This window comes from Calidris pugnax, unplaced genomic scaffold, assembly GCF_001431845.1.
Source record: "Calidris pugnax isolate Ruff unplaced genomic scaffold, ASM143184v1 scaffold94, whole genome shotgun sequence".
NCBI classification, from domain to species: Eukaryota; Metazoa; Chordata; class Aves; order Charadriiformes; family Scolopacidae; genus Calidris; species Calidris pugnax.
In genome coordinates this window covers 194561-204792 of record NW_015090822.1, presented here as the reverse complement: position 1 = coordinate 204792, position 10232 = coordinate 194561, and the positions used below count along the sequence as shown (strand labels likewise).

The window sequence follows — 10232 nt, the reverse complement described above, 5'->3', positions numbered from 1 at the left end:
GCCCCCCAGGAAGGGGAAGGCAGGCAGCGGGGTGGGGGAGCGGAGCCGGGAGGGGGGGCCCAGGCGCAGCGGGACTGCGGCTCCCCGGGCACCGCAGGCACCGGCCCCGGGGGAGGACAGGCCCCGGAGCCCCCCCGCCCCGGGGAAGGGGCAGGGGACACTTTTAGCAGCAAAGGCCTCGGGGGGGGGTGCGAGGGGCCCGGTGGGCGTGCGGCCAGCTAAACACCAAAAACCCAAAAAGAAATAAAAAGGCAGAGGGGTAAGCAAAGAAACGGGGAGAACAGCTCCTCCCACCCTCCAAAGCACGGAGTTAAACCGGAGGGGGGGGTCAGGACGTGACACCCCCTCCCCTCCTCTCGCAGAGCAGCAGCCCCAAGCAGAGCCCTCCCAGTCTGCCCAGTGCCAGGCACAGTTCTCCCAGTCTGCCCAGTGCCCGGCAGCACCGGGATCCCGCTCCCTCGCCGTCCCCGTGCCCGGCCGGGGGGGGAGAGCCATCTGGGGGACAGTTCGGTGGCACGGCTGAGGGTCCCCACGGGCAGCTGCATCCTTGGCACGTTGGGATGGAGCTGGGGCGGCCAAGCCCCCCGCCCCGGTGCGGTCCGGCCCCCGCCCTCATAGGAAGCCCTCCTTCCGGAACTGCTCCCGCAGGATGTCCCTGTACTGGTCGAAGCCGCCCTCGATGCGGGTGACGGCGCCGCTCTCGCACACCCACAGCTCCTGGCACAGCAGGCGGATGAAGCGCTCGTCGTGGGACACCAGGATCACGCCGCCCTGACGACACGAGGGGGAAAAGGGGGGCTCAGGGGGGGCCAGCGCAAGCGGCACCCGCGGCACAAGGGAGGGCGAGTGCCGGGTTGGTCCTCTGGGCCCCGGCACCCGCAGGGAGGGAGAGCCCAGGCACAGCCAGTGACAGCCAAAAGGTGGCTGGAGGAGGCCCCGGGAAACCTCAATCAAGCGTCTATTTCATGGGAAAACTGCCCCAACCCAGGCCACTGCCAACCAACAAGGCTGATGGCAGTGGTCTCTGGAGCTGGGGTCTTGGGAGATCAGCCACAAATGGTGCTAACGGAAGCGGGGAGAGGCCCCGAGGCAGGGCTGGGCACACACACAGCACACCAGGAGCCACAGGGTGCAGGTGACTGGCCAAGAAGGGGGACAAGGCACTCTCTGCTCTGCTGTTGCCACCTCAGCCACCTCAGCTGTCTCTCGGCCACCCTCAGCCAAAGCCAGCAAGTGACACAAGCCACCAGAACCAATAGCTACAGCAGAAACAGCAGAAACACAACTGACTCTTCCCAAGGTGTGTCTTGGACTGGAAGCCATGGCTGGTGTTCGAGTGTCCCCTCTGGCTGACAGACCCAGGAACCCGCGCCGCAGAGAGCGCTGCAACAACCGGAGACCCCACCAAGGCCTTACCCGGAACTTGTTCAGTGCCTTCGCCAGCGCCTCGATGGTCTCCATGTCCAGGTGATTTGTGGGCTCATCCAGGATGTAGAAGTTCGGACTGGAAGAGAAGACATCTCTGAGCAGGCATTGGGACAGGCCCGGGTTGGTCGTGCTGCAGGGACCTCCACCAGGCTACAGCCACCTGTATTGTCCCCTGCCCAGCTCCAGGGACACCTCTTACCCCTGTGAGCCCAACGCAGCAGGAGAAAACCACCAGCCTCCCTCCACTCCATCCCACCTGGGTGACAACCTCCCTCCCCACACAAGTCCCCAGGACTAGGCTTCCACGGGAAGTTCCCGGATGCCCACGTCCTCCTGGTGACACAGGCTCCAGGGATGGAGCCGTGCAAAAATTAACAGCATCTGGGAGAAAATTACCAGGACATGGTCATCTGGGCAAAGGCCACACGGCTCTTCTGACCCCCGGACAGGCTGGCCACGGGACGCACCGCCAGCTCCCCCGAGACGCCGTAGCTCCCCAGGTGATGCCGGTACTCCTCTTCCGTCTTCCCTGCAGGAGTGTGTCACAACACAGACATGGCACATGCGGGGTGACACCGAGGACCCTGGTGCCGTGTCCTTGCTGGGTGCCATGGCTTGGCACGAACTCAGCAGCCACTTCCAGGCCATTCCCTCCCAAGCAGGAGGTTTTGGGGAGAACACCTGACTGACACAACCAGGACAGGGGCTGCAGGGGGGTGACTGACCCCAAGAGACGCTGCCCCCCATTCCCCATCACTGCCTGGTGAGTGGGGATAGGAGTGGGAGGTTTTGGCAGCCGGGAAAGGGGGAGCCAGTGGTTGTTCTGTGCTCGGCAGGAAAGCAGGTCATCTGTCCCCAAAACCTGGTCACGGGGGAGCCCCAGCCCAGCGACTGTCCCCGCACAACCTGCTTCGGTGTCCTGAACTGTGGCTGGATGAAGGGATTTAACCCAGAGCAGGCGGTGTCCCTGAAGGATGGAGGTGACAGAGCCTCTGCCCAGGCGCTCTGTGGGGGTCAGAGGAGACCCCGATGTCCCACCTCTCCTGGGATCCTCAAAACTCACCTGGGAACTTTCTCGCCAGCAGCTCCACCGCGCTGATGTTCAAGTCCAGCTGATCCACGTGGTGCTGGCTGAAATAACCGATCTTTAGGTTCCTGCAGAATGAGAAGAGAGATGAGGAGCTGGTACCAGGCCCTGCGACGACAGCACTCGCAGGAAGGGGGGCATATGGGTGGGTGTGCAGGACCCACCTCCATCACCCAGGCAGCCCCCACTCCAAAGCACACCCCAGCAGCTCTCCAGCTGCACCATTCCCCCCAGTCCCCCAGCCCTTCCCAGTACCTGTGAGCATGTCTGATCCCTCTCACTGGCGCCAGCTCCCCCATTAAGATCTTCAGCATGGTTGACTTGCCAGCTCCATTTTCCCCAACCTAGAGAAGCAGCAGCAGCAGTGGAGAACGTGAAACCCATGAAGGTAAGTTGGAGAGGGGGCAGTGATCAGGGAATTTCAGCTTGCTTGGATGATGGTGCAGCGGAGCAGGGCAGAATGAGAGACAAACCAGCGGCTCCAGCCACCTGGAAGCTATGTTTCTATCACCGAGGAGCAGCAGAGACAGCAGCACCAAAGGACAGTCCCTCCCCAGCCCTCCAGCCTAAGGATTACCTGGCCCCAGCCCCATTCACAGGCAAATGGCACCTCTCTGCTGCCCAACCAGTGCGGCAGGAGCCCCCACCTGTTGACATGCTGCTGTTGTCAGCTAATGAACAAACTATGATGGACCCCGACTCTTCTCAGAGGCGCCCAGTGAAGGATGAAGTGCAACAGGCACAAGTCACAAATTCTAATTGGTATTAGGAAAAATGTTGCTCGTAATGAGGATGCTCAAATGCTGCAATGGGACACAGAGGAATGGGAGAAACATTCCTCCCTGGAGACATCCAAAATGCAACTGGACAAGGACCTGAATGACCTGACCTAACACCAAAGCTGGCCCTGCTTCGAGCAGGGACCTCCCAGGGTCCCTCGCAGCCACCATTATCCCGCAGCCCCACGTACCACGCAGATGCGGGACTCCAGGTCAGCAGAGACGGAGAGGGCACGGAAGATGTAGTGACTTGGGTCATAATAGAAATCCACCTCATCGAGCTGCAGGATGGGCGGGGAGAACTTCTCAAAGCCATCGGGGAACCTGGGAAGGCAGGAAGAGGTGAGAGATGGCCAGGGATTTCAGAGACCCTGCTCCCAGCCCCCCAGAATAACCTCTGCAACAGGTGGCAAGGGGGGGTCCCTACCATGCAGGGCCTCTGGGAAAGATCACAAGAAGCGGGGACAGATCTGCAGCCTTGGCCCCAGGAGGGAACCCGACACAAAGGCAGGGGCCTGTTTGGGCTGCACGTCAGAGTAAGGCTGCCCCGCGGGAAGGGGTGGTGGTCCTGGCTGGGACAGGACCCAGGAGGAACTCACATCACAAACAGAGCCAGGCACCCTTCAAGCAAGGGCTCGGGGACACTTACTTCATGATGACCTCAGACTCCTTGTCCACAGGTTTCAGCTCTGGCCTGCAAGAGGAGGAGACGGGTAGCCGCAATGCCTGTACTGGGTGTCTGTTCTCACACCAGAAGCCCAGACAGACCCTTCAGTTCTGCAACACCTCATCCTGGCCAAAGCCTCCAGGCCAGAGACACAGCACCCAAAGCCCAAACCACCCTGGTATCACCAGGCGCCCTGGGAGCCCCCATCCACTGCCCCCTCCCCACCGCCAGCAAGGAGCAGGACAGGAACTCACAGCTTCTCCAACAGCTTGAGCTTGCTCTGCACTTGGGACGCCCGGTTGGCGTTGTAGCGAAAGCGGTCAATGAAAACCTGTGAGAGAGAAAAGCCTCAGAGCGCTGCAGGTCCTCTCCAGCCCCAGCCACCCTGCTCTGCTGCCAAGCCTCCTGCAACCACAGAGCGATCCATGGGCCACTGAAAGACCAAACAGCAGCAAAAACTCAAGAGCAGAGATCCCTGGAAGCAGGGAGGCCTGGGAGGTTCACTTGAAGCATTGATAGAGGGAGAAGGCTCGGAGAAGAGTGCCGCAGCACTGCTGACTTCTCCTGGTACCTGGATGTGCTCGCGGTACTGCTGCTGGGCTTCATACTCTCGCTGCTGGTTCTTCAGCCGCTCCTCCTTGATCTTCATGAAGTTCTCAAAGTCCCCGCGGTACGTGTCCAGCCGCTGCGAGTGCAGGTGGATGATGTCGGTGGCCACCGCATTCAGGAAGTTCCTGTCGTGGGACACCACGAGGATGGTCGACTGCCAGGTCTGGAGGAGACAGCCAGAGGGAGGCCTGAGCGTCACCAAGCCAGGATGCAGGGCTTGGTCCCACCACCCACCAGCCTGGAGCACTCTCCCTCCCTCGCTCTGTCCTGGGGCCTCCTAGCACCCCTCACCTGCAGGTAGGTCTCAAGCCACAGAATGGCCCTCACGTCCAGCATGTTCGTTGGCTCTGAGGGAAGGGAGGGGCATGGAGGTCAGGAGGGATGGGGACAGCAGGATTACGCTTTTTTACACAGGAAAGGCATCGTGGAGGAAGGGACCATGCGTGGGGACCCGACTCCACAGCTGAGGGGACACAAACGCGTGGGGTGTGCTGGGGCAGGGCCAGGGCCGAGGCTCAGCCAGGGCTGCTCCCCCCACTCCGTACTGGTACCTGGGCCCTGGTGCCCCACGGCAGCCCCTCGCACGAACCCTTCAGCCAAGCGGGGCACCTCCCCGCAGCACCCACAGCCCCGCCAGCACCACCCCGTCACACCAGGCTATTTTGGGCGGGCAGCTAAAGGCCACGGCGTGTCCCCAGTCCCAGCAAGGGCACAGACAGGCTCGGCCATGGAGTCGGAGAGGACTCATGGTATCGACTTACCGTCCAGCAGCAGGAGATCTGGCCTAGGATAAAGAAGACATGGGTGTCAGAAGCAAAACGAGCGCAGGGCAGTGCAGAGCGCGTTTCACCACACGCAGAGAGCTGTGACACCTCCAGTGCTCCGCACCCCATGAGCCACGAGCACCCTCAGGCAGCATCCCTGCGTGTCACAGCACGGACAGCAAGGGGGTATAGCCCCATGGCACGAAGGCTGGACACCAACCTGGCAAACAGGGCTCTGGCCAAGGCCAGTCTCATTCTCCAGCCTCCAGAAAACTCTCTGCAGAGAAAAGAGGTGTCAGAGAGGGGTCACCGCTTAACACAGAGCAACTCTGCCTTCACGTGCCAGGCTCCCTGCTCCCCTCTCAGCTCCGCTGTCATCCAGAGACAGCGTGCCCCTGCAGAGACCTCGGCCACAGCACGAGAGCCATGGTCCAGCAGGCAGGTGGCTTGGCTCCCTCGGGGCAGGAAACGGCACTGGAAGGGCAGGAACAGACCCTCACCCTTCCCCAGGGCTCCCCTCCCTCACAGCCACAGCAGTGCCCAGGGGTGTCTCCCCAAACCCGTTTCTGTCTCATTGCCCAGCACCTGGAGACTCACTTGGTTGTCTGTTGTTGCATCTTTGCATTAAAGCCCAGCCCAGCGAGAATGACAGACGCCCTGGGGAAAAGGAGAGAGAACTGGAACCCAGCTCCAGCATCCAGCTGTGGAGCACAGCCTGAGGCCTTGGTCCCACCACGGGGACCCTGCTGCCTGGTTTAAGGCCATTCTGGCACAGGAAAACTCCCCGGCACACACAAGGGCAGCGCTTGGCTGGGAAATGCAGCCCCACAGAGCACAGCAACTACGTGAAGTCCCAGGAGATTTGCAAGAAGCTTTCACCTCTTTGGCCAGGAAGAGAGTCAATGCCAACAACATCCCAGAAAAATTCCCCAGACCACCAGGAACCTGAGAAGGTCTGAGGGACCAGCAGCAACGCTGCAAGCCATTTGGGGCAAAAAAAATCCCTCCAGCTTGCAGGAGAAGCTCGACTACTCCTAACCCAGCAGAGCTGTGACAGAACAGACAAGAAGAGCAGCAGGGGGAGTGCCCTGTCACCACAAGCTGGATCCCAGGGCCACAGCATCACCCCTCCACACCCCACACCACTGCCCACACCAACAGGCAGCGGTGCCCACAAGGCTGTCTCACCTTGCTGGGGCCTTGTCTGCCTCGATCTCCTCCAGCTTCGTGTAGATCTCTGACAGCCTGGCACCTTCTGTCCCTTCTCCCCTAGGGCAGGACGGAGAGGAGCATATGGGACTGATCAAGGTTGGGGTTTGGGTGCTGACAGAGGCTGATCTCCCCAGGCAAGAGGCAGCCCAGCCTTGCTGGAGCCCTCCCTTTGAAGGGAGAGACCTCAGAACGAGATCTCACGGTCCAGAAGCCACAGAAGGGCTGGAAACCCAGCGGCAGCACCTCACCTGCCAGCATTAATCTTAGCGGTCAGGGCCCTCTCCTCCCGCAGCAGGCTCTCGCGCGTGGTATCACACTCCAGCACACTCTGCAGCGCCGGCGTCTCGTCCCCCGCCACCTCCTGCTCCACGTGGAGGATGCTGATGTGCGAGGGGATGCGCAGGCTCCGGCTGGCGATCATCTTCAGCAGCGTGGTCTTGCCCAGCCCGTTCCTGCCCACCAGCCCGTAGCGCCGACCAAAGGCCAGGTTGAGGTCTGCTCCCGCCAGCAGGACCCTGAAGTGAGAGGACGGGCAGGTCGGGGCTGCCCCACGGGGAGGGAAATACCGGCAGCCATCTGCCCCAAGCACATTCCAGGCTGTGCTGGGGCCATCACAGACTTCTCCTGCCCAAAGCCAAGAGGGTCAGGCGCCCTCCTTCCTTCCTCACCCTTCCCCTGCCCGCTGCCATTTCCCAGCCGCTCTCCGGGCCGGTCGCAGTGACCCACAGGCCAAGGCCCAGCCAAGATCTGTCCCACCTCCCCGCCCGCACTCACCGCTCACCGAAGGACACATCGAAGTTCTCGATGCGCACATCGTATGACTTGTTCTTGCCTGATGACTCCATGCGAGTCTCCTTCTTGCTGGCAGCCTGGCTGGCGGACGCCTCCTCAAGGACCCTGAGGGCAGGCAGAAGACAGAGGAGGGGGCTCAACAGGAAAGCTCTGGTACGGCCAGACCCCAGCCACACTCAGCAGAGCGGGATGGGGATGTTTGAGGCAGCCTCCGTACTCACAGAGGCCCAGATGTCTTCAGGGAATCCCGCTCCATCCTCTTGTCCTGCTTGGCTTTCAGCCTGGCTTCTGCCTTCTCCAGTTTCTTGGCATTCACCATCTGGAGCACAAAGCAGAGTTTAAAGAAGAGAGAGCATCTTCAGCAAAAGCCCAACTCCAGGAGAGAACAATCAACCCCTCACACCTGGAAGGAAGGGAGAGAGGGAGGGAGGTAGGACAGGGGAGCCGGGACAGATTCAAGCACATTTTGAAGAAGCTGATCTGGCCAGGAAATCACTTCAGGTGCAAGTCCTGAATCAGCTGCTCACACACAGAAGTTCTGCCTCAACAGGGCAGAGGGTTTGGCTGACCCTGACACGCGGCCAGTTGCTCTAGTTCCCGGGAGCCAAGTCACTTCAACAGCGGCAACCTGCCACCCCAGGGCCTCCTCCGCTGGACCCGACACCCACCCTCCTCCTGGACCACCAGGCATTTTAACTTTAGCCAGTGTGGAACAAACTCCGCTTATGCAGTGGATCAATCAAGACAGAGACAAAAAGCATTTAATTAAACCTGAAGGCAAGAAGAAGCCAAACGTTTTAACCCGGCCTCTGGTCTTGGCCAGGCTCTCAGCCCACTCCAGCTCATTCCTGCGTCAAGTCAAATATTTGTGGCTGACCAAAAACACTCCTAGATCTTCCTAGGCAACTCCACAGCCACCAGAGCACGGTGCAGACCTGCACACTAGACTGAAGAGCATCTTGTTACTGTAGCTGCAACCCCGTACCTACAGACAGACTGAGTCACTCTGTAAACTACACCCAGATCCCTGAGTCTCCCCGTAAGACATGTCCTCCAGAACTTCAGAGGCTTCCTGAGGTCTTCTCTGAATCATCTCCAATTTTTCTGAAGATCCTTTCTGAGTTGTGGACACAGGAGCCAGAGAGCAAACCCAGCAGCAGCAACTCCAGTGCCAAAACCAGCAACAGCTGCCAACTCTCGCTTAAGACTCCCTTTCAGACACGCGGGGACCGTGTTAGGTCCCGGCCTCCAGGTGAGGGGTTCTCATCCTCTGCACGTTACCCCAGGAAGGGAAAGCTCTATGAGACACCAGCCTGGCAGAGAGACTGTCCACTCTGTCCTTGCTCTGCAGACGCACAACCGCCTCTCCCCAAGCTCAGACTTTGGCAGGTCCAGCGCAGAGGGAAAGCCAGGTCCCCCCCTGAGCAGCTAAGCGTGTCATCAGCAAAGATGTTCCGACTTCCTTCAGATCACAGAGCGTAACCGCTTCCAGACTTCTCCACTCCTCATCCTATTTCTCAAACCACGACAACCCGCAGCCATTTTCAAAGCTGGGCATACAACCTCCCCACAGCAACTCTGGAAAACAGCTGCTCTGCGCTAACTCCCCACCCATAACATGCAGCATCTAACCATTAGCCAGGATTTTATCTCCCATTGCATATGGTAAGACTTCACCCTGGTACACCCTAATTCCTCAATCAAAGGCCTCACTGTAGAGGCCAAAGGTTCTTGTGAAAGTCATAGAAGCTGCACTCTGAACACCACCAACTGCATCAACCACGCTTTTATTAAGAAGTTATAGCAAAACAGAACTTATCAAATTAATAAGCCATTAACTCCTGTTGAGTCTCTTCACCAGAGCCAGGTCATGAGTTTCCCAAAATGCAGTGAACCTGAGGAGGAGGAACAGCTCCCCCGCAGCTGTGTCCCTACCCATGACAACCACCCGTCCGGGCTGCCCCCCGAGGGCGAGGTGGCTGGAGCAGGTGGGACACCTGCAGCCCCAGGCGTCTGTGGGCTTAAGAAGGCAGGCAGGGTCCCCACTCACCGAGGTCTGTCCCCTCTTCAGCAGCAGCCCCGGCAGCAGGTCCACACCGGCATCTGCTGCAACGAGAGAGTGGGGTTGGGTTGGTGGCCCCACGCTCCAGGGAGACCCCACCAAGAGGTGCCTTAAGGGCTGCCCATGACAGGCAGGACTGTCCCCTCTCCCAGTGGGACCAAAGGGCGGCTCCTCTCCTTCCACCCTCGCTCGTCCTGCGGGGAGCCAGGTGCTGCTGGCCATGGCTCAGCAGCAGGGAGAGAACACGGGGTGCAGCTGCCAGGGGGAGCCCGTGGCGTGCAGGGAAAGGCTCCCCGAGGTCAGGCAAGCGCACACGGAGCGCCCTGGGCCCGTCCTGGCCGCCGGCACGACAGCGGGACGGGAGCAGCGGCGGGGGGCTGGCGTGTGGCTGGAGGTCTCTGGTGGGTGCCACTCACCGTACCCGTCGGTGATCTGGGAGAGCTGGATGGGGGCATCCAGCAGCACCTGGCTGCAGCGCTGCGCCCGGCCCTCGTCCCTGCGGGAGAAGAGGAGCAGAAGGGTGACAGGGGCCGGGGGGCGAGGGGCCCGAGGGTGCCGGGGGGGCCCTTACAGCTGCAGGGTGTTGAAGAGGCGCTGGCAGATCTCCCTGATGGCGCCCTCGTCCTTGGCGTCCTGCGACACCTCCCGCAGCAGCTCCCCCACCGCCTCCACCAGCTCATCCACCGACTCGAAGTCGGCCCCGCCGTCGTGCAGGATCCCTGCGGGCACACGGACACGGCCATGCGCACCCCGCCGCTGTCGCGACGTTCGGCCGCCTGTCGCGACGCGGCCGGCAGGGGGCACGCGCCCGCCCCCCTTCCCCGGCCGCCTG

At 60.9% G+C, this 10232-nt stretch overlaps 1 protein-coding gene across 1 annotated transcript in view; it reads right to left on the bottom strand.

The window, feature by feature from the left end:
* Window positions 1-18: 18 nt before the first annotated feature.
* ABCF3 (ATP binding cassette subfamily F member 3) overlaps window positions 19-10232 on the bottom strand; it is an 11513-nt gene continuing 1299 nt past the window's right edge. Inside the window, exons 2-21 of the mRNA XM_014939832.1 lie at window positions 9972-10229; window positions 9817-9896; window positions 9389-9444; window positions 7560-7657; window positions 7321-7443; window positions 6795-7061; window positions 6523-6603; window positions 5932-5991; window positions 5555-5611; window positions 5332-5354; window positions 4862-4917; window positions 4533-4733; window positions 4216-4292; window positions 3944-3988; window positions 3486-3618; window positions 2771-2859; window positions 2492-2583; window positions 1825-1957; window positions 1417-1504; window positions 19-771 (exon numbers count right to left, since the gene is read on the bottom strand). Coding sequence (XP_014795318.1) covers window positions 613-771; window positions 1417-1504; window positions 1825-1957; window positions 2492-2583; window positions 2771-2859; window positions 3486-3618; window positions 3944-3988; window positions 4216-4292; window positions 4533-4733; window positions 4862-4917; window positions 5332-5354; window positions 5555-5611; window positions 5932-5991; window positions 6523-6603; window positions 6795-7061; window positions 7321-7443; window positions 7560-7657; window positions 9389-9444; window positions 9817-9896; window positions 9972-10229 — 2176 coding nt within the window. The 3' untranslated portion in view covers window positions 19-612. The remainder of the gene's footprint in view (window positions 772-1416; window positions 1505-1824; window positions 1958-2491; window positions 2584-2770; window positions 2860-3485; window positions 3619-3943; window positions 3989-4215; window positions 4293-4532; window positions 4734-4861; window positions 4918-5331; window positions 5355-5554; window positions 5612-5931; window positions 5992-6522; window positions 6604-6794; window positions 7062-7320; window positions 7444-7559; window positions 7658-9388; window positions 9445-9816; window positions 9897-9971; window positions 10230-10232) is intronic.